Source organism: Hippocampus bargibanti, linkage group LG16, assembly GCF_051943395.1.
Source record: "Hippocampus bargibanti isolate YZ-2025 linkage group LG16, ASM5194339v1, whole genome shotgun sequence".
NCBI lineage: Eukaryota > Metazoa > Chordata > Actinopteri > Syngnathiformes > Syngnathidae > Hippocampus > Hippocampus bargibanti.
Window position 1 is genome coordinate 9,531,715 of NC_142749.1, and position 24,406 is coordinate 9,556,120.

A 24,406-nucleotide genomic window follows, 5' to 3' on the forward strand; every position below is an offset into this window, starting at 1 on the left:
AAATCGATTGCACCGATAGCTCAACAAGTTTCCAATGGAAAATTGTCTCTTTTCAGACAGGTTAAGTGATGCACTGCTTATCTGGTGGGAGAGGGTGGTGGGGAGAGGTGGAGAGAGAGAGAGAGAGAGAGAGAGAGAGAGAGAGAGAGAGAGAGAGAGAGAGAGAGAGAGAGAGAGAGAGAGAGAGAGAGAGAGAGAGAGAGAGAGAGAGAGAGAGAGAGAGAGAGAGAGAGAGAGAGAGAGAGAGAGAGAGAGAGAGAGAGAGAGAGAGAGAGAGAGAGAGAGAGAGATAGTAACCACAATTATTAAGAGCATGTACAGTAGTTTTTCCGGGTCTTAACTTTCTGTGTAAAAATGTTCAAACCATCGTTAGGTTTCTGTAAATTAAATAAACAGCTCACGTTGCACTGGACAAAATATTTTTGTTACACTTTAAGACTTATGTTTTCAAAAACACTGTGTAATATTCAATGAGCAAGGCATGATCTAGTCTTATGATGAAATTTATGAAGACACACGACACGTTCACATTAGGTGTTTAAATGTAAATGATTATTTTTAAAAATAGAAAAACAAAAAAATACAGCATTGCTTTACTGACGGTCTTGTTTTTTTTTTTTTTTTTTTTTTTTGCACCATGCATGTGCTGAAATCGAGTGCCATTCTCACTGCTTTTCCCACAACCACTACACAGATAAATACCTTCTGATATCGTGAAATAGAAGTCCAGATGATCGAAACAGACGTTTAAAAATATTTTAAAAAGAGGTGACGTTAGTCCCACGGAGAAGGCTTCGATTCCAACACGTCCATATTGCGCAAAGAGATGGGGTCATCACAGGTGGGCGCTCTCCCTTGGGTGCCGAGCCAGCCAGCGCGGAACTTTTAGGTCACTGAAGAACAAATAGGAACCCACCCACTCGACCTGACCCGGTCCACTCGCACCGTGGAGGGCGTTGGATGTCGGATTTGTCCACTCGTTAGTCCCGCTAAGAGAGGAGGGATCTGGGCGGGGCTGAGGCTCTTCTCCTTTCTCATCCATTCTTGGTGGGGCGGCAGGGCTGGAGAGACCTCCGGGGAGCACAGTCGCCAGTCCAGCACGGAGACCCACCTGGCCCCCCCAAAAACGAAAAAAAAAAAAAAAAAAAAAAAAAAAAAAAAATCACCTTCCGGCGCTCCACGCTTGCCAGGATTGCAAATATCTAAAAAAAAATAGACCTGCTATTTATGGCATGTGGCTTGTAACTTTACTCCTGTTGTACTCTCTCGAAGAAGGTAAGACAAAATATTATATTGGCATTTTTTTGGAGACTGAATGTGAGAGTTTTAAGTTGATTAAGCAGCGGCCATCGATCGAGGTGTTATGAATGCATTTATTCGCGATGAGGCTTCTGCTTTAATGCGTCGTCTAATTAATGAGAGAAATCTGTTTTTTAAACGCCCCGATTGTAAACCACTGCTTAAAATGTGGATCTTTTCGACAAAGTGATGATGAAAAGTGTGTTTTTAAGTAGGTGGTTGTGTGTTTTCAAGCTCGGGCCCGTAACGCCTGGATTGTTTTTCGCTTTACCAGTTGGGATATGAATATGTAAAATGGCTGAATGGAGAGAATGAGGTGCAAATACAACGAGAGCTGGAAACCATACAGATAATGCAAATCTTTCAATCGATCCTGTTTTTGCAACGAATTCGTTCCATATCTTGCGCTTTTAAAGTTTTTTCAAACAAGGCACACGTGTGATTTGTAATGATTATTTTGCCTCTGATTGTACAGATTTTGCTAATTGCAGCTGTTTTGATAAAGCCGTGTTCAATCTCGACACCACCAAACCCGGTGATTTCCATCAACATCTTTTCAGTGGTTTAATTATTTTTTTCTTTCAAATTAGTGCCATTTTGTCGCTGTAGTGGTAATTTAATGACGAACAAAAGGCATTTCCTTGACAACGGGCTCATTTGGCTACATCGGGATGAACCCTGCATAAAGGCCTTAATTGGCGCAATTAGCAGCTTCGGCTGTACACCGTTGAAATTGATTTGAAACGCGAATAAGAACGTGGAGTTAAAATAAATGTATATGTATTTTTTTATCTTCCCTATGAAATAAATCCCTTGCTCTGCTGCCAAGTTGATCCTGCGCTATTAAAGTGCTTTATAATCTGGACACATCTGCATCGAAAATGTGCAGAAATTAAGCAGAATTTCCACATCCGGGCCTTTGTATCAACGAATGCGTGACGTTTGAAAAATATGTATACCCTTTTTTGACTTCATCCGTCTTGACTTGTCATTTTTATTTCCTTCAACTGACAATGGTTCTCTTTATTTATTTATCAACTGAAAGGAGGAATTAATGAAGTCACGGTTCCCCCCTCTTCGTGCATGTGAATTTACGCAAATGAGAGTGTCCACACACAAGCAGGGGAGCTGGGCCAGATTGTAGACTTGCCCGGTCATGTTCTTCACTAATGGCGCACCTGGACCACCAGACGCGTTCGCGCGCGCCTGCGCCGGATCGCGCGCGCTCGCGTGGGCGCGTGTCTGTCGCGTGCCCAATACTGCGCGGATGAGAAGGGGGCACCCTCGTTTTGCCTGTTGTCAACGTGTTAGGCGTAGAGTAGCTGAAATGCAAGTTCGTTTGTCACTTTTTTTGCATTTCAAGATGCGCCAAGTAAGGGTAAAATACCAGTCAGTGTAATTAACAAGACTCGATTAAATCGTTCGTCCCACTGATGCACAATTGATGATAGTTGATAATTTGAAAGGCGGAAAAAACTCGTCATCTTTTCAATGCGAAGAATTAATCGAAGCCAGTTTGAGCTTCGTGCGGGCCCTCTTTTGAAGCGCCTATTAAAAAAGGCAATCCGTTCGAAGTCAATCGGGGAAAAATGTGAATTCGAAGTTGGCAAAGCAATAAGGCGATCCGTCACCGTGGCATGTTGGCGTGCCCCCCGCCCCCATGCAGCTCAACCTCCACAAATAGAAATATGCTAAATTTGCCCTCCCTCCCCAGCAGTCCAATTCCCAGCGCTGTCTTTGCAAGGCTGCACAATTAAAGCTGCAATGTGAGTGGCTCAATGACACAGCTGACATTATTCAGGCGGTTTTCCATTTCCACAATTTCATCTGATTTTTGAGTCCAAAATGTATGTATTGATCTAGGATCAAAACGAACTCACCTCACTGTACATATTGGTTTATATAGCGCTTTAACAGCTGAAGCCGCAACAAAGCGGTAACATGGAAAAAAAAGGAAAATTATGCCCCCCTGTGGAAGGGAAAAACACTGCCAGAGGTCTGGCCAGTGCTTTATCGGCATCCAAGCAAGAAAAAAGAAAACAAACTAATTCATGAATGACGCTCTACGTCATATTTTCAATTCCTGAATACATTCGGGAATGGCAGTGATCGAGTTAATTATCAACACAACTGTCAGTTAGGTGGCTTTCAGCGGACAAACCAAAATTAGCTGAACCCTGCTGCAAAGTTGACATGTCAAAGACTGTCACTGCGTGAATCCATGCTCAGATCACCAATCAAATTTAAAGCAAAATGAACTTGCCATTACAACCAAGTTCAGCAACACAATTTAAATTATTACGCGACCCGCATCCTTTTGCAGAGATGAATTCTGCAAATGTCAAATCTGTGAAGCAAGTGGTTGTTTTTGTTCCATGTCCCTCTTCATCGCTCCCTCCCATCACGTTTCCTCCTCTCACAGCAACTCCCCTCCCTCTTTCCCTCATCACTAGGCAGAATTAAAGGTTGGGGGGAGGGGCCATTTATGCAGACTGTGCTGAGACTTGTGATCCGCAGATTTGATATTCACATTAGGAGAGAAACTGGCTGCTTTGATGTGAGAGGGGGGCAGGACCCAAGGGACTGCTGAAGGAGCATACTTTTTTTTTTTACTGACACAGCACAGGCCTGGGGTGGCTTAGTGGGGTGATGAGGGTGGGGGTGTGTGGGGGGGCAGATTGTTGGGGACAAGGTGTGCAGAAAGACAGTAGGTGGGAACTGTGATATCCCTCCGTTGATTAGATGTAGCCCCAACCACATTCCCCTCCCACCATCCACCGACTTACACGAGACCCTTGAGGATTATCTCCAACCTTCCACCTACCTTTATTTCTTGACATCCCCCAATATCCAATTCACACCCCTTCTGACAGTGTCTGTCCACTTTGCCCCACTCCATTTGGGTTTGCCACACATCATCCACAGCCTTGCCCTTGCACATCATTTGTCGAAACCACACAATCAGAAGTTACCGTATATTTCGATGTATAAGGCACACCGGAGTATAAGGCGCACCCCCAATGTGTCGTGCATTTTCAAACTTTTTCCACCTATAAGGCGTAACGGAGTATAAAGCGTACCTTCAATGAATGACAAGTTTCCCAAATATAATACAGAAATTGTTTTTCAAATATAATTTATATGATTTTCCTTTTTGAATGAATTTGGATGCCAGCCCCTCGCAACACCCCCAAATTATCAAAAAAAAATCCAACTGCATCTCAAAGTTATTGTAATTAAACAAAACTGGGGAAATAACTAACATCAAAAAATGTGAAAGGAAAATGATGAAATAAAAAAAGAAAACAATAATTACAGTATTTTCCGGTGTATAAGGCACACCAGAGTATAAGACGCACCTTCAATAAATGACAAAACTTTTCCAAATATAATATATAAATATCTAAAACTTTTTCAAATATAATATATAATATCATTTTCCTTTTCGAATGCCATTAATCCAATCCAGCCCCTCGCACCACTCCCCCCCAAAAAATATCAAGAAAAATACAATTGTATTTAAAAGTTATTGTAGTTAACCAAACTGAGGAAATAACTAACATAAAAAACTGTGAAATTAAAACGCTGTCAAGTAAAAAAACAATTCCCGTATTTTATAAGGCGCACTGGGGTATAATGTGCACCCCCAATAAATGGTGTATTTTCAAACTTTTTTTCCATTTATAAGGTGCACCGGACTATAAGGTGCATGAATGACAAAAGTTGTGCAAGTATATAATTACATATATTATGTATATAAGGCACACAGCATAATAAGGCGCTGCAGTAGAGTCTGTGCTTACGCAGGACTTCTTCTACTGGGGGAAATGGAGTCATGGCTGCTGACAGTAGTTGCGAGATCTTGTGTGACTCAATATGACTTCAAATATAAGGTGCACCTGCGTATAAAGCATAGGGTCATCTTTTGAAGAAAATCAAGCCTTTTGAGTGCACCTTATACACCAGAAAATACGTTTGTTCTTTTCCCCTCCCATTTTCTGTTGTCCAAATTGTATGCGGTGCGCAGAGACTGGCAAAAGAAACAAAAAGCTGTATTTCGAATGCCGGGCCAGTCGTTGATTTCATTGTCAAGAAAGCAATCTGTATGCGCACCGACTGCTTTGAGCATCATTTTAATTCACCTTGGTTTGTTTGTAAAATAGGAATGAGCATAACAATCGACTAATTAACTGCGGGAAGGTCCCATGTCCCATAAACAAATGCACAACATGGATGAGGCCATGTTGCAATATTCCCAACTCTAATTATATGTTGCAAACCGGATTGATAGATTTTTGCATTGTATTTTTTTTAAATAAATTGATCGTGCCACACAGCTGACACGATTGATCGTGTCATGATGCAAAATAGAGTCCATTGCCTGTTGATTCAGCGTCAATCACTTCACAGTCGAACCCCATGACAATGAAACATCTCAATCTGGTTGAGTTGTGTCCCCCAATCCCCACCACTTCCATCACCAAATCTAATAAAGAATGCTGTCAAATTGATCAGTGATGTCGATGGATAGAGATAATGGCAAAACATGCGTTATGACACCTCCTGTTGGGCACAGGGGTACAAAGGTGCAAACATTGCTGGCCATGGAGATTGGTTACCACCTCTTCCCATGACTGCCGCGTGGATGTTGTGTGCGCACACACAATCCTGGTGAGGCGTAGATCAGCTACATTATGCATGATGAAACCTTGCATAGGTTATGACTTCTACCTTGGCAACATACTTATTCATGCGAGGCTCCGGCAGGATGTATAAAATAGCGGCTGTGGCGCTGACAGCCCTTGTGGTAGTCCATTGTGGCTTGAATAAGTCTGGAATTTTCCGTGTTTTCACATGTTACTGTTGTCTTAATCTGTTTGTTTGTGAGACAATTCAGTTACACCAACAAGAAAAAAAACTGCAGAAGACTGGGACATACTGTAAAAGAACAAACCATCCCTATACAGTTTGGTATTCATCCCTATCCTTTTTTTACATTATATTTTTACTCTGATGATATGCATGGGAGTTGTTGGGCGGGTGTCAAACACATCCAAGAGAAAATTTGTAGATCTGACTAACCCTTGCACACAATGTGCAAAAATGCAACAAGATTCGATTACAGTGATCCCCCGCCGCATCGCGGTTCATTTATTGCGGGTTCAGTGCATTGCGGGGAAAAAAAAGTTCTGAAAAAAATGCCAAATGACTCAGAGGTTTTTATACATGGCTGGAGGTTGATTTTTTTTTTTCCCCCCAGAGCTGACGTTGACCAAAGATGGCACGATATCCCATGATTTACAGCCATGTGGATATGCTGTGCATCTTTTCTACTTTGTGGATTTTGACCTATCGCGGGGGGTTTTGGTCCCCATTACCTGTGATAAACGGCGGATTACTATATATGAGCAAAGAGCCAAATAATTTAGTTAGCTTCTCTAACTACGATTCACCTTGATTTTACAATACTGCAATCTATAACGAAACACTAATATGAAATGTCATTCATGTTGTACAGTTATGTCAGAGTGCGGCATTGTGGACAAACTGTTTGCAAAGCCCGAACATTTTATGGTTCAAATTAAAATTTCTATGATTGCTTGCGTTTTTGTAATATACAGTGGCACCTCGGTTTATGAACCCCTTGGCTTACGAACTTTTCAGTTTACAAACATTAAATTTATGAATATTTTACCTTGGCATACAAACTATTTTTCGGGATTCACACGGAGATGCCACAATGAGTGATGTGTCGTTCGCAAATGAGCCCGTTTTCCTAACAAGAAAATGGCAGCCGGCTTGTTTTGGTCCTTTATTCCCCGCCCCCAGTTGTCGGTTAGTGCCACGTGATTGGTCAAGAACGCAGCAGTCGGGAGGCTTTTTACAGACAGAGAGAGAGTGAAGCCATTCTCCAAAAAATAAAAAGTGTCTGAGGTAAACTCTCTGTTGACCTTCTGTGTTCACGTCAAGGTGATAAAATGTCCCTGACACACTCCCTCCCATTCCTATCCAACCAACGTCTGTTTACACTTTGACAAGATGCTTGAACTGCTGTTTCCCCGCCAAGCCCATTAAACATTCAGATATCCGAGACACTTTGGCAAAGTGTGCATGTTGGTGACTCTGGGGGTCTAAATTTAGCTTATTCCCTTGGCTACTGTTATGTTTTATCTGGATGCTGCCAACTGCATTGTTTTTTGGTCGTGGCTGTTTTTTTTATTTAAATGTTTTAAAATCTCCACATGGTTTTCAAGTGTCTACGCCGCCATGACAACACATGTTCTTCTTTCAGTGTGACAGAACTACTTTTGAGTTTGGTTGTAGCGCCAGGGTTGTCAGCTCTGGTCCTCGAGGATTGCTTTAACACCATTTTTTTGTTTCCTAACTGACATCAGAAAAACGTTTTATAGCATTGAAAATACCCAAAACACGCAGGCTGATGTTTTTCATCAAATAAAAACGCCAATAAAAATGACTTAGTGTCCCAAAACTACTTCAAAATGACCTCAGAAAGTTTCAGTTTCAGAAGGTCCCGCCCCCTTTTTTCGTGACGTCACGCCAGTACATCGTGCCTTGCTCTAGAATCAAAACAATGGCTTCAGATTCAGAGAAGATGCTTTCTTGTTACTCTTCCAGTTATGAATATGATTCAAATAGTTCTGAAGAGGAAAGCATAAATGTTTGCAATCGATTAAAGAAGTCCTTCCATATCAATTTAGCCGTCAGGACTCCAATGTAACATCCGAGAAATGCACAAGATGGCACCCAAGCTCGGTTGGAAGTGGGCTGATTTGTCTGCTGGGAATTTGTCAACTCGTATCAAATAGGAGTCTTGGTGCAACACACAACAATTCACCATCGTGTTATTTGTGTTTTCCTTCTAATTTCGCCATCAACACGAAGTTTTCAGACCAAACAAAGTACCCAAAATGCATTGTGTGTCGCTTTCTCGGTCAGGGGCATTCCTGATGTGACGTGACGTCAGGAATCGTCACCAACTCAAAAACAGGACTTCCTGAATATTCAGCGTGAGTCTTAAAATGTAAAATATAGCCCCATGTTGTGGAATCTTTGTAAAATACGATCAGTAGAAGTGATTTTACAAATTATGGACACAACTTGTCCGGAGGCGTCAGTTGTCCTATAAATGATTCCCTCCTCCAACACACCCGATTCAAATGATCCACCCATCAGCAAACTTTGCAGGAACCTTATAACAATCCCGATCATTTGAATCAGGCATGAGACACCGAAAAGATTCCGAACGGTGGCCCCGGATCGTGATCGTGACGGACTCAGTGTTGGGAATTTGCTCTGATCTTGTTGCTGCTCCACTTCCTGCTCCATCAGTGCTCCCCAGCCTTGTGTGCCAACCCCCCTGGGCATATGATCTACCACCAGAGCCCATCCCCCCCTAACCTCTCAGGGTGACCCCCGCACTCGTCTACTTTAGTCCCGTTCCCCCCATTGGGAGATTATAGATATTGCAATCTTTAATATGGCTTTATGCTCTGGGGCCATTATCTGTAATCTGCAGCGGGGAGGGAGTCTGACCTGAATTTTTTTTCAGCTCACCACTGGACTGCCAGTCGCGTTTCATATACCATCTGTAACGTTCTGCGCCGTTTTATCAATCTCAAGCTTAGGGGCACTCTCACTCCTTATCTTTACACTTGCACTTTTAGTGTCGATTGTTGTTTTTCTTCATCCCGAGGTGGTAAAGTCAGTTCCCAGTTGTCACCCTCAATGGGCGAGGAGACAGTGTTGATCTACAAGCACCCACTTGTGTTGAGCAGGTGTTTCACCCATTTTGTTATAGTGCATCCGTTTTTTGCTTTCACAGACGTATTTGGGTTAAATCATAACCGAGGGGACATTTTTACGGCAACTACCTTCAACTTTTATGTTCCTCACATTAATCTTGTGGAGACAGACTTTTATGTATCCAGAATAGATGAAAGGGTCTGGTATAAAAGCAGTGTTATACTGTATTTAAGTACACAACTGTAACAATAGTGATTTTTATTATTGCATCCAAAAGAAGTGGGATATGACAGTTTTAACAATTTGGAGTTGTCGCCCAATAATGCAGTTTTGACCCAAATAATTGACACGTGGCTTGAATTTGGGAAATATTCCCCCCCAAAAACAAAACACACGAACTGCTATATCAGAATCGCCCTAAATATAGGATCAAGACAGCTGGATGCGCTTCCTCTGAGTTTTTCCTCCTCTGATCTTTACGATGGTGACCCCAAATTGTGCAGTCCTCCAACCCCCTTTCTCAAGTCAACCCTTCTTTCTCTGTATGTGTTTCATCAGTGTTGTGTGTGTCTATGTGCGCGCCTGTGTGTATGTTAAATATGTAAGGAGATTAAAACGATTTAAATCTGCGTCTGACATAGAAATTCCAATCACATAACCTATCATCAGCGTTCTCTCTTTGTTGGTTCGACTGGATCGAGGTAGCGGGCTCCTCCCTCTGCCCATCCACCTTATTCACCAGAGGCTTTAGCCCAAATCCCTGGCTTTCCACATCACATGACTGATGTTTGCAGCTGGATGTTTCTGATTTATTTTGCAATGAATTTGAAGGACGTTCCCGACCTTTGAATACGGCATTGTTATCACCCCGCACCTGGGCCTGATGTCGCCTTTTCTGTTTGCCCTTTCAGTACACAGTGAGGATGTGGGCTCTACCCGGCTGTACTTTGTGAATGCCTCCCTGCAGAGGGTAACCTACTCCAGCTCGGTGGGGGTGTCCCTACCCTGTCCAGCAGGGGGCACCCCCAGTGCCATCCTGCGCTGGTACCTGGCTACCGGCGACGACATCTATGACGTGCCCCACATCCGTCACGTGTACGCCAATGGCACGTTGCAGCTGTACCCGTTCTCGCCCTCCGCCTACAATAGCTACATCCATGACAACGACTACTTCTGCACTGCCGAGAACCAAGCGGGCAAGATCCGCAGCCCCAACATCCGCATCAAAGCTGGTGAGTCACTCAGGTCAATGAGTCATCAAAGTATCTGAGAAAGGTTGAAAAAAGAAACGATAAGCACTCACACTCACAGGATCACCTGTACCCAAACTAGTCTGTCTGACCCCAAATGCAGATTGACCTAGAACAGGGTTGTCCACATTTTGAGTCGATCATAGGACAATTATGAAACATGGAAGACAGTTGCCCTCTAGGACCGGATTTGGACACCCCCGACCAAGTCCATACGAAACAAAGGACACCTACCTACCCAATACCGACTGAAGTCACAAATGGCATCAAAAAGATGTCACAAGAGATTTGAGTGTGAACTGCCAATGGATTAGAAAAACAAAAACTTTTTTTGTATTTGGTCTTTGCGGCAAAGCGTTCAGCGATTTGATGGGCAGAGATAGAAATTAGTCTATTTTTAGAAAATAGTACCAAAAGCTGCATCTCTGCTGTCATTTATTCCCTCTCCTGCCTAGGTTCTCCGTATTGCGTTCCCGTGTCAAACTAAATATAGCCACAGCACACTTCTTTAATTAACTCTCATTAACAACTGGAATTGGTGCTTTTCATTGATTAGACGGTGTAATTTCGCTTTAAGTCAAACCTCATCTCTTGTAAAATAGCACATTTCGGGCATGTAGTCCTCTGGCCGTAGAGCAATCGAGCTTTAGAAAGAAGCGACTGAAATTACTCGACAAAGAGTAACCTCAGATCACCGGCGGAGTAAATCTGGGTGACATAGTAGTTGCGCTGCGTCTGTTCTCTTTGGTTCATTCAGGCCAGTCGGTTCCTCCCCCCGTGCCTCCTGCCGTCAACATCTGCTTTCATATTCTGCTCTAATACTAATACTCATATTCACTCTAATACTAATGCTAGCGTCAAGTTGCGGATTTGAGCCAGGGCCCTGAGCTGCATGCCGGCCGGGTGTTGCCTTCATTCCCACATGACCCAAAAGCCCGGCTGCAGTAGACAAGGGATTAGCATGAACCAAACATCCTGAAGCCAGCCGACTCTGTTGGGCCCTGGCAACTCTTGAACGGGTTGCAGACGCATTTTTTGATTTAGCTAATGAAGCTCATTCACCAACGTTGCAGGGGAAAGAAAAACACAGTTTACGAAAACGGACAATCTCTTTCCCCCGATCCAGAAGTCCAAGATGGCGCCCGAGTAGGCAGCTGTCAGCAAGTGCTCTCACGAGCCTTTCTTTTTTTGTTGTTTTTGTGTTTTCTTTTGTCACTTTGTGTTGTTGGGCGTCATGTGGAATGGATATGGATTGTTTTTCAGCATTTTTGGCCACAACTTTCATCAAGGAGGAGACTGTGCTGAGCGGTTGCGCCTTTTCGGCAGCACAAATATGCCAGCACTGTTTTTGATTGGGAGGAATGTCTGTGCCATTTGACTGTCATTGCTGGACAACTCTCTGGCGATTTTGCTTTTTTGCGCCCATAATGGGCAGCATTTTCGGTGCCCCACTTTGCTCAGCGGAAAGGTTGGTGCTGTTGGACAGTCTGCGACTGGATGGATGCATGACTTTAGGAGCCCGCGATGAGAAGAAAAGCAGAGCGCCGATGCGTATGTTGATCTGTCACTGCTTGGAATTGAAGCGGATTTACGCAGGACAGGAGATGAGAGACCATCTCTTCTGCAATGGATATTACAGCTTCATGTTTGCCTTCAACATTTACCTTGTTGCAGACGTGCAAATTCCACCATGATGTCCTTGATCCACTGGTGAAAAGTAGTCTTGAATCCTCTCCTGTGCTTAAGATTGAATGGCTATATGAGTCTTTGTGTTGACTTCAACATGGCGCCACGAGATTGGCTGCCTTTCCAGCAGCTCCTGTATTTTGCTTTTCTACTTCTTTCTTTCCTCTTCCTCATAATTTAGCGGCTGTGAAATGTAAATGTTCTCCACTGCATGACAAATAAAGGTTAATCCAATCAAATCCAAAATGTCTGATTTTTCAAAAGTTCTGGATATACACATCATGATAACATTGCATTGCTAATAAAATAACATCAACAAGTGATTATTTTGTTTCATGCAAGATAGCTGTGTTTATGTCAATCGCCAACACGGGATGAGACACATTCAAACAAAGCTCAAGAAGGAGCCAATAAATTCCACAGAAAATATACAGCATGCTGTGGTAATTGATGAAAGAGCTCTGGAGTGTATTTAATGAGGTAAACACAAGTTGGTCCTTATTTTAGTTATGGGAGCAAGATAAATATTCGGATGCTGTATTCTTGAAACGTGCTGTGGTGGGATGGCAAGGTTCTCAGCGACGGAAGCTTTCAATTTTGTTCGACCTGTTTTTGTGTGTGTGTGCGCAACCACTTGAGGAAAAGAAATTGAGTAAATTCAACACTCTTTTTTTTTTTTTTTTTTTAGTCGAGCTACTGAGCTAGCCACGGTCTCTGTCTTAGTCCTCTGTGGGCTAGTTAGGGTGTAGTCTGCATTTTGTTTATGTTCCCCTTCCATTTACTGTCACACTATCAAAATAGCATCACTCGATTGATATTGACATACTTTAAAGTAACTCACAGACGGTATTTTGAGTCTGTATGTGTGTGTGTGTGTGTGTGTGTGTGTGTGTGTGTAGTTTTCAGGGAGCCCTACACTGTACGGGTGGCGGACCAGCGGTCGATGCGGGGCAACGTAGCTGTGTTCAAGTGCCTCATTCCCACAGCCGTGCAGGAATATGTCAGTGTCGTATCCTGGGAGAGAGACACGGTTTCTATCGTTCCAGGTAAGACTTATTTTTCTATCATGGCTGAAATGTTTTGGGTGTCATTTTCAAAAGCGGTTTGCGTTTTTATTGAGGTGGCGTTGTTGCGTGACAGTTGACGTATGTTGACTTTTGCGTCTTCTGTCTGCTCGCTGTTCTGGATCACTGACTTGGCCTTCTACCTCCTTCCAGCTTGAACCCCTCCCATCCTCTGTCTCGCCTTTGGTCTCCTTTGGGTGTACGTTTGCTTTTCACGGTTACCGGTAATGTTTACATCTCATTAGATACGACACAAATGTCAAATCTTGACATTAACTGTAATTGACATCCTACTTGTCTTCTTGGTCTTACTATTACGCCATTGACTTCAATGGAGCTCCAATTAGAGACGGTGACTAAATTTACATTTGGAATAACGTGTTAACAAGCGTGCATAGAGACTCAGGTATGCGTGACAATTGGAATATCCCGATTGAAACGGCATCGTACGCACGTCATATCAAGGATCTTGAACAATTTGTGGGTCTACAATATGTGTATCTCCGATGTTGAAGAGCTCTGAGGAAAGGAAAATGAAGCAAAGAGGGTAGTAGGGCAAGAATGGCCTCAGGTTCTGGCAGATGGTGTTTTTTTTTTAATCTGACGTATGCAAAGTCCAACATTATGCTTCATAAACAGGCATCGGCCTTTTGTTTAGCACTTGACGTGCGGACCAGCAGTTTTCATTCAATAGCAAAAAAATAAACAATAATTTGTACATGAGATATGCTGCTTTGTGTAGAATCAGCTCCTATGTCATTTTTTTATCCACTTTTAACATTTCCATGTATGCGATGACATGTTTGGTTGACTTCATTAGTTTGATTTGACACACATCTTGATAACAAGACTTTGTTGTGTATGTTGACGCTTTGCGCTTTTGGTTCGTTTGGCTGGGCGTAGCGCGTCACAAGGCTGCTGTGCGTATGGGTATATAGGTCACTTGATGAGCAGTGAGTGTGAAGATCAGATGCTGAACATGATGAGCTGCTCATTGAGCTCGGCACTGGCCTCTGTACGAGCGGTAGAATGCGCAAACGCTGGAAGCCCCTCAACCTTGACCCCATTTATCTGCTTATGCCGATCGAAAATGAAATCCATGCGGCAGATGAACGCAGTCACCTGTTATTTGGGAAAACTGTTACAATACCCTCACTTTCAGGGAATTCCATAAACATTTTGGATTGGTTTGACAGGATCTGTTGGACTTTTTTAGCAATGTTTGGGTATCTTCTTCTTCTTTTCCTTTCGGCTTTTCCCTTCAGGGGTTGCCACAGCGAATCAATGTCCTCCATCTAACCCGGTTTTGTGCATCCTCTTTCTCACACCAGCTATTTCATGTCCTCTTTGACAACATCCATAAACCTCTTCGGTCTTCCTCTCGGTCTCCTGCCTGGCAGTTGAAGGCTCAGCATCCTTCTCCCGATATAGTCATTCTCTCTCCTATGCAGTGTCCAAACCATCTCAGTGTGGCTTCTCTGACTTTCTCTCCAAAGCCTCTAACATGAGTTGTCCCTCTAATGTACTCATTCCTGATCCTATCCAACCTGGTCACTCCCAAAGAAAACCTCAACATCTTCAGCTCTGCTATCTCCAGCTCTGCTTCCTGTCTTTTCTTCAGTGGCACTGTCTCCAGTCCAAACATCATGGCTGGTCTCACCACTGTTTTATACCTTCTATCACACATTACACCTGACATTTTTCTCCAGCCCCTGTATCTGCATGGGTTAAAAATCTGAGAGGACTGTCTGTGTGCCTTGTGCCAAAAAGGTTCAAACGCTAAATCTACAAGGGTACAAATGCACCCATAGGTTGTCGATTCAAATCCAAAATATTGTTCCTTCTGCTCATCCGAGGTAGCTGTCTGAGTGGTTGAGGAGGAAATGGGTGTGGGAACGAATCACTAGCACCACCACCCCTTTCACATACATCTGAATGAAACCCCATTTTTCCCAGGTTTACGTTTCAAACCCACCCAAGATGGGCGAAAATCTATTGAAACATTTCAAGGTTTTAAATACAAATAATTTAAAAGCTTTTCTCATTCACGGCCATTCACAAATTTATTTGGGAATTGAAAATATGACGTAGAGTGTCATTCCTGAATTTGTTCGGATTTTGGTTTTTCTGCCGATAAAGCGCTGACTAGACCTCTGGCAATATTTTTTTCCCTTCCACGAGGGAGCAGCAGTTCCCTTTTTTTCCATGTTAGTGCTTTTGTTCCAGCTTCAGCTGTTGGTAAAACGCTATATTAACCAATGTGAATGTATTGCGTTGTATTTTGAACAGTTCGATGAGAAGGTTTCTTCAGCCGTCATCTGTACAAAAGTGAAGGTTTCGGACGTTTCGCCTCCTATCCAAGAGGCTTCGTCAGCGAACAGTTCGCTGACGAGGGTAATCCAAAATGTTTATGGAATTCCCTGAGGCCTCACAAGTTGCATCCATAATTTGTAAAATCACTTCAAATGACTTCTACTGAGCGCATTTTACAAAGATTCCACGGCATATAGCGATATTTTACGTTTTAAGACTCTCGCTGAATATTCAGGAAGTCTTGTTTTCGAGTTGATGATGCCTGACGTGACGTCACATTCGGAACGCCCCTGACCGACAAAGCGACACCCAATGCATTTTGGGCACTTTTTTTCATCTGAAAACACCGTGTTGATCACGAAATTAGAAGGAAAACTACATAAATAACGCGATGGTGAATCGTTGTGTTGCACCAAGACTCCCTAATGCAGTAAAACGCATAAAGAAGGTGTTAAGTTGACACAAATTCCCAGCAGACAAATCAGCCCATTTCCAACAGAGCTTGTGCGCCATCTTATGCATTTTCTGGGACGCTACATTGGAGTCCAGACGGCTCGAATTGATGCGGAAAGACTTCTTGAATCAATTGCAAACATTTATGCTTTCCTCTTCAGAACTATTTGAATCACATTCATAACTGGATGAGTAACAAGAAAGGATCTTCTCCGAATCTGAACTCTCTGAAGCCATTGTTTTGATTCTTGAGCAGGGCAGTTTGTAACGGTGTATCTTGGCGTGACGTCACGAACAAGGGGGTGTGACTTTCTTAATCTCGCTTAATTTCTGAGCTGAATTTGTGGCAGTTTTGGGACACTTTAAGTCATGTTTATTGATGTTTTGCATTTGACAAAAAATATCTGCCTGCGTGTTTTGGATATTTTAGATGCTATAAAACTTTTTTCTGATGCCAGTTAGGAAACAAAAAAATGGTCTCGGTTGACCTTTAAGAGATAGCCGGTTTGCTCTCTTTTCCAAATAGGAGATAAAGCAGACTCGTCTGACATATTTAGATATAAAATGAGATGCTCAGGTGATGCGCTGAATCCAAGTCATGTCTTCACTTGCTACCTGTGGCATGAGCGGAGGCCTCCAGCATCATAATCCGTATTGGTCCCTCTTTGAGTAGATGACATAACAGGATGCAGCCTTGCCCTCTGCATCCCAACCGGTTCCATTCTGACAGTCGCACATGTTCCCCATCTGTTTGTGTGTGTGTGCCTGTGTCGGTATATTAATGTGTGTATGCATGTGTCCCACTTTCATGTACAGCCAGAACATTTTAAGGGGGTTTGAGAAGGGGAGGGGTGCATACAGACTGACCTAGTTCCCCGGTACCATCCCCGTGCTGTGAAGTCTTGTGCAAGTGCGCCCACATGAGAAAATAGGGGACGGCAAATTGGAGTACTGATCTGAAGCAGGAGTGTTGGAGTAGTGACAGAGAGATGAAAAGTTTGTGGATGAGCATTAAAATAATAATAATAAAACTTAAAGCACCCCATGAGCACGGATTTAAGCTGTCAAAACAACCAGCAGCGAGCTAATGAGTGGCTCCGATGCATCCAGACTGGACTGGCAGATGGCTACGGCCACTCGGATGGCCCACTGAAGATGCCCAACTATGCTTCATCTAATCCACCTTCCGTGCAGTTTGCCTTTGTTTACTTACTGGCGCAGTCATTTCATACACATACAGTCGTGGAACGGGTAAATCTGTCGTAAGACCAGAAATGGGAAAAAAAGCTTTAATGTCGTTGTTGTTGTTGCTTTGGCATGTGCGCTGTTATGAACACCATTTTGTCCTTCAAAAATGTCCTCCTGAATCCCAACCATAAATGATTCAAATACCGTGGATTGCTTTCACTTATCGAGGCTGCGAATTGGGCTTGTCAGGGTTTGCAAGGTGGTGATGGTGGTTGTGGATCCTAAAAAGCAGGCAGGAGGGAGCAGTAGGTTGTGTTTGACAAATTGTATTAAAATAAAGTCAGCAGGAACAAAATCTAAAACATCAAAATAATCTGAACAGAAAAAATACAAAATATCAAAAGGAAAACCAAGAGTAAAAGTCCGCCAAGGCGAAACAAGCACAGCATACAATGCATACAATTGCATACAAAGCATACAATGACCCGACAACGACTGGTCGTGCCGGGAGTCCTTTTGACTGCCACTGATTGTAACGACCAGCACCTGCATGGCTGAGAGCGCTAACCGCTGGTCGCCAATCCGAACGTGGCAGGCTACCACTGATCTGGACGACCAGCACGTGTGCAGGTGCGGGCGGGGCCAACCAGATCATGACAGTACCCCCCCCCCCCCTTCAAGGGACTGCTTCCAGAAGCCCCAACAGTCTCCCAAAAGATCCAACACGCCAGGAAACTATTGTAGAGACGGCAACCGTTGCCTCTCCAGCATATGATGGGCGGTGGCCTAATGGGAATGGGACTCAGCCTGACGTGGACGAAGACGCAGCACGGATCGTCGTGGACGTCTGTACGACCCTTCTCGCACAATCACGTGACGACGCATGGCGCGACGTGGACGTTGCCCTGCCAGGCGCTGAGTGGCACGACGCGGACGTTGCACAGCTCGTCGTGGATGCGACTCAATTCAACATGCACGACGATGCGTGGCCGGACGTGGGCATGCACTGCCAGACACCCAGTGTCACCCTGGATGGCCACCTGGAAGGAGGTCTCGACCTGACGTGGACGTGCAAGCAGCACCGCTTGTCGTGGACGTGAGTGTGAACCTTTTCACACAATCACGGGACGAAGCATCGGCTCGACATGGACGCTGACTGCCAGGTACAGGGTGGAAATGAGACCGGTCCGTTGTACCTGCGGGACCACTCTGTCATGTATGCTTTGTATGCATTGTGTATGCATTGTATGCTGTGCATGCGTGTTTGTTTCATATTGGCGGACTTTTACTTTTGGTTTTCTTTTGATACTTGGTATTTTTTTCTGTTCAGAAGATTTTGATGTTTTACATTTTGTTCCTGCTGACCTTTATTTTAATACAATTTGTCAAACAACCTCCTGGTCCCTCCTGCCTGCTTTTTGGGATCCACAACCGCCATCACCACCTGGCAAACCCTGACAGGGCTGGATTGTTGACGTTTTCTTTTCTGACTTTGTTTACTTTATAATTGCAGAAGCTAATGATATTTATGAGCGTGGATGCTAATGGGTGTCGCTGAATGGCAAGGTTATTTACATGCTATGTTACTGATCAATTCTCTGCCCCTGACGTCCTCGTTGGAAGTCAGGCGGTTCAAAACGCACACACGCATACACACACACACACGGATGGTCACAAAGTTGGGTATTGCCTTGACACTCAATTTGAAAGCTCAGCAACTCTCAATAACAAATTTGAACTGATTAGTTTTGCAGAATCAGTTTGATGATAATCCACACTCGATGTCATGTAATCAATCCTGGGTTCAAATATTTAAAGGGCCACAACTTTTGGATTCCGCTGTCTATCGGCTGATGTTGCACATTTCGTTCAACAATGTTGATTTGCAGCTCTGCAAAATTGTAGTCACGGAAGGTTCGCCTCTATTTTGAAATCGATGATGTAATCGGGGTGTTGTTTCACTGTATTTGTTAAATTCTTTTCAAGACAAATGCTCCAACTAGAAGATACACACACATATTGTCTATAAATCTGTGCATGTGCACACAGAGCACGTACAGACACTCTCCTACTTACGAACATTCGAGTTACGAACAACGGTACACATACGAACATTTGTATAGTACCATGTAGTATTCTCTCCAGTTGTACATGTACATATCTTTATATAGCATATATTTTATAAAATGTTTTATTTTTCAGTCCAAATCAATACAGGTTACTTACACCAGCCTTAAAGGACGACCGACGTCTCCGGACAAGTTGTGTCCATAATTTGTAAAATGGCTTCAAATGACTTCTACTGAGCGTAGTTTACAAAGATTCCACCGCATATAGCTATATTTTACGTTTTAAGACTCTCTCTGAATATTCAGGAAGTCTTGTTTTTGAGTTGGTGACGAGTCCGTACGTGACGTCACGAAAGGACAGCCCCCCTGACCGAAAAAAGACACATTGTAGCAGTCCTTCCATCACGTCAATGTATTTTGCTGTACACGTTTGGTCTGAGAACCGTGTTGCACCCAAAAGCCACCAGAAGAGGGAGTCCAAGCTCCATATAAGGAATTTATCAGCCTGTGCAAGCGGAGATGGCCACTGGAGGTCGCCATTTTGTGCCTCTTTTCTGGTGATCCACTGTTGCCCCAATGTTGCCTCAAAATGGCATCGAATAAATTATTTAATCCATTGCAAACATGTATGCTTTCCTCTTCAAAACTATTTGAATCATATTCATAACTGGATGTGTAACAAGAAAGCATATTCTCCGAATCTGAAGCCATTGTTTGGATTCTCCAGCAATGCAAGACGTCTTGGCGTGATGTCACGACCTAGGGGCGGGACTTTCTGAAAATGCCCAATTCGTAGCTCAATTTTTTGCAGATTTTGGACACTTTAAGTCATTTTTATTTGTGTTTTGCATTTGAATAAAAATATCATACTGCGTGTTTTGGGTATTTTAGATGCTATAAAACGTTTTTCTAGTGTCAGTTAAGAAACAAAAAAGTGACGTTGGTTGTCCTTTAAACATACTTATATAGGCCTTAAACATACATTCCATACAAAATATAGCACTGAAGCGCTTGTGAACAAATTCGCCTTAGGAACGACCGTTCGGAATGTATCTCGTTCATAAGTTGAGGAGTGTCTGTAATACATGAATAAAACCACTTGTCTGGGACCCCACTTATTCATGTAAACACTGGTCTTACAAATGCATTCACGATGAGGGACTACATGTACACGCAGCGCCTCCCTCCCCCCACTTCGCCCAGCAAACACACACATAACACAATAAAGCCATTTCCAGATTTTACATGAACCTGCCCGAATAGGGAGAAATCATTAAACATTAACTTGGGGTGCATTAAGTGTGCGCTCGCCCTGTACAATGGTGGTCCCATACTGTTCAGCTCACTATGATGCGGGACAAGGTGTGATGGAGGGAGCAAGGGAGCACATGAGCCTCCACAGGCCTCATGGGACACAACCTCATCAACTGTCCCCCCCCAATCACCACTCCCAAATCCTCAATGATATCATGTTCCCTCGCTCTTGCCTCGGCTGCCCGATGTGGCACACAGCGGGGCGTTTGTAAAATAAGGTGTGGGGGGGGAGTTCATATCACACGACTGATATTATCTAGACAAACATGCAATAAAGCCTCCATGCAACAAAGGCAAAGCAAGATGGCATCAGACAGTTCCACTTAGCATACAACTGTATAATGCTGTTTTTGCAGTTTGTTCTCCTCTCTGTGTGCTTTCCCGCTCATTTGGATGTAAAATTTCGTCCCATTTGCCTCAGTGAGAGTGCGAGCGAGGCAGGAACAGATGGGCTGCTGGCAGCCATCTTTTACTCAAGTTGAGTAGGCACGTGGAAGAGTGTGTTAATTAGCACAAACAAGTGTGTGTGTCTGCGTGTGTGTACGTGTGTGTTTGCATGCGTGTGCGCGCATGTGTGCAGGAGGGCCACAATAGGCATAATTATTTCTGCTTGAGAGACCAGTTTTAGGGGGGCGGGTGGAAGCAAAGTGGGGGGGGGGGGGGTCTGTAGCATTGATGAGAGGCGGACTACAACAGTGCCCCTGACCACAAGGCTTTGTGTGTATCTAGGAGAGGGCTGACAAGTGTCAGCTATTATTGACTATTTACACACCACGACACACGCCCGCTCACGTGCACTTAACACAGAAACACTCGTTTTCCTCGTCTTTGTGTCTCTATCAAGTACACGTACGCCACGCGGTTGAGTCGCACGCATACAAGTATGAGCATGTTTGTCAAGCATCGTCGTATCATTGTCAATCAGCGTAAGAGGGGGAGATGGAGGGGGGGTCCCTGAGAGCATATCACGCTGACACAAATCTGGCCACCACCTCACCCTTCAAGACAGACTTGGTGACAATACAAGCGGCAGACGGGGAGACTGTAACTCCATGCTGGCTGTTATTGCCAGATTTAGAAAAGAGAATTGGCAGTTTCTTAAAATTAACTTTTTTTTTTACACTTTCACAAAATGATACATGTGCAATTTGTGATCATTTACATTTTTTTCATTTTCATCGCTAATCTGCTGTCTTAAAGTTGACTGATAAAACTGACTATGAGTATGGTGGAAACTGTTGAGTATTGACAGAATCTGTTACACATGACTTGATATCCGGAAAATGTATTTTGAACTTAATGATTTAACTCTTTTACTGCCGGACAATGTGTTAAAATGTGTCCACTCCAGTACCAGGGTTTTGTCATTTTCACTCAAATTCCAGAAACCACAGAATATTGAGCTTCAGGACTATATAAACATTCAATGCAGCGGAAGAAACCTTAGACTTTCTTCTTTCACCAGAAAAAAAGTTAATTCCTAAATTATATGGGTCTGGAGTTATGTGAGCTTGAAATGAGGATGGCTGTCCAAAGTACAATGCAATACATCCATATTGGTTTATATAGCGCTTTAACAACAACTGAAGCTAGTAAAAAGCGATAACATGGAAAAAGGAAATGCTGCCCCTTGTGGAAAAGAAAAACAACATGGCCAGAGGCCATGGCCAGCGCTTTATCAAGACCCAACCATGAAAAAACAAAACCCGAACAAATTCGGGAATGCCGCTCTCCAACATATTTTCAATTCCCGAATAAATTTGTGAATGGCAATGAATGAGTTAATAAAGGGGGGAAAATGTCTGCACAATAAAAGCGTCAGATTTGACCATGCAGCAGATGTTAATCTCTGTTTTCTTTTAGGTCTGATTCAAAAAAAGTATTCATACGTAAAAATGTCCAGTCAAGTATCCAAGTATTGCGAGTCACTAACACAAGTGAAAGAAGGGAAGCTTGTGCCAAGACTTAATGTGTTAAATAAGTGAATCTCGCTTGGATTAAGAAATGGGATTTAAATCGAGGTTTTACAGCTTTTCCTCCAGATCTTCCTCTTTGTTGAGGCTACTGAAAGACGGATTAGTGCCAGCAGATTTCAGCAACTTTGCCAAGAAATTGTCCGAAAGGAAATCCTTGTTAAAATGTTTGTTGGGCCACATTTCTTTCTCTTACGAGCGACAGTCCATTTCCTTTTAAGCTCTGCCTAACCGTTCACAAAATCCCAACACGAAGCTTGGTTTGACTTCACGTCACCTCAGCAGAGATGAAAACTCCATTTTTTTTAATGTGAAGAGTTTTAAGATGGGTTTTATCCTCCCCCCCCCCCTTTGCCCCCTCCCTGACCATCTTTAAAACCTGCCTCAAAACTCACTTGTACTCTTTGGTGTTCAACTCAGCATGATTCAAACTTGATCTTAGTTTTACTCCCTTGTGGTTTCTACTATCTCTGTGACTGCTTTATTTCCTGTATATGATAGTTGTCCATGTTAAGCGCTTTGTTACAGCTTTAGCTGTTGTTAAAGCGCTATATACAGTAAAGTCTCGTTATATCGATATTCAAGGGAGTCCGAAAAAATATCGATATAACCGACCCTGTTTGCATGTAATTTTCTCCGTGCGTGCATAGAAATAGTATCGATATAACCGGGACTATCGATATATCCGATATCGATATAACGAGACTTTACTGTATTGTAAATCAATATGTCAATATTGTATTGTATTATATTTTCATGTGATTTAAATTTTGCTGTATTTTCCAGTGTATAAGGCACACTGGAGTATAAGGCACACCCCGAATGAATGGTGCCTTAAACGTTTTCCATATTAAAGGCACACCGGACTATAAGGCGCACCTTCAATGAATGAAAAATGTTTTCCAAATACAGTAAAGTCTCGTTATATCGCTATCGGTTATATCGATAGTACTGCTTATTAGGATACTATTTCTATGAACGGAAGGAGAAAATTTACATGCCGCAGGATCGGATATATCGATACTCCGGTTATATCGATATTTTTTCCGACTCCCGAGAATATCGATATAACGAGACTTCTCTGTATATAAATAAATACAAGTTTTCAAAATATAAGGCACACACCATTATAATGTGCTACATTAGAGGCTGGGGTTCCGCACGACTTCTTCTTCAGCGGAAAACTACGTTGGAGGCTGCTGACAGTAGTTGCGAGAGCTGTTGTGGCTGAATATTACTTTACATATAAGGCACAGGTTATCTTTTGAAGTAAATGAAGGCTTTTGGGTGCGCCTTGTACACCGGAAAATACGGTAAACATAAGTTTTTTTTTTTTAATATAAGGCACACCACATTATAGAGTGCTACATTAGAGGCTGTTAGCTGTTGTGGCTCAATATTAGTTCACATATAAGGCGCACCAGCATATGAGGCGCAGGGTCATCTTTTGAAGAAAATCACGGCCTTTGGGTGCGCCTTATATACCGGAAAATACAAATTGTGGGCTGTCGCGTGGCTTAGCGACAGTCTTGTCATTGAGATGAGACATTGACCCCCTTTCACTTTTCTGAGTGTGCAATTATTGAATAATACAAAAGTTATATTGTTGGATTGGTCACTCTAGGTAAAATGCACGGAGAAGGGTCGCAAGGAGACATAATCAAGAATGAAAAATGGGATCCCCGGGGAGCCTCCCAGTGTCATGTTCCTACATGACCTGGCAATCAGACCTATTGATCCAGCTCACTGTTTGCGGCCCAAACACACACACGCACATCAACACTAGACACTCATTGAAGTCATTCTGGGCTCAAAAAGGGCAAATGGTGTTTATTATTGTTTTTTGTGGTCATATTTCGTGAAGTCACTCGCACCATAGCTCTGCTCTTGCTTATCCGAAAAGTGTTTGTTTCAGTCCACGTAAAGTTCTTTCACACCAAACACATCCAAGCAAGTCTTTCTTTGCATACTGGGAGGTGGGGGGGGACACGACTGAACAGGAAGCTTAGCAGCAGACTTGTAAAATGTCACGT

At 43.2% G+C, this 24,406-nt stretch overlaps 1 protein-coding gene across 2 annotated transcripts in view; it reads left to right on the forward strand.

Annotated features, from left to right (window-relative positions):
* The first annotated feature begins 1,101 nt into the window (after positions 1-1,101).
* Positions 1,102-24,406, forward strand: part of LOC148886349 (cell adhesion molecule DSCAML1-like) — a 60,469-nt gene continuing 37,164 nt past the window's right edge. The window contains exons 1-3 of one of the 2 annotated variants that reach the window (XM_089016982.1): positions 1,102-1,275; positions 9,975-10,295; positions 12,899-13,045. In XM_089016982.1, coding sequence (XP_088873108.1) covers positions 1,233-1,275; positions 9,975-10,295; positions 12,899-13,045 — 511 coding nt within the window. In that variant the 5' untranslated portion in view covers positions 1,102-1,232. The remainder of the gene's footprint in view (positions 1,276-9,974; positions 10,296-12,898; positions 13,046-24,406) is intronic. The other variant, XM_089016981.1, reaches the window with a different exon arrangement.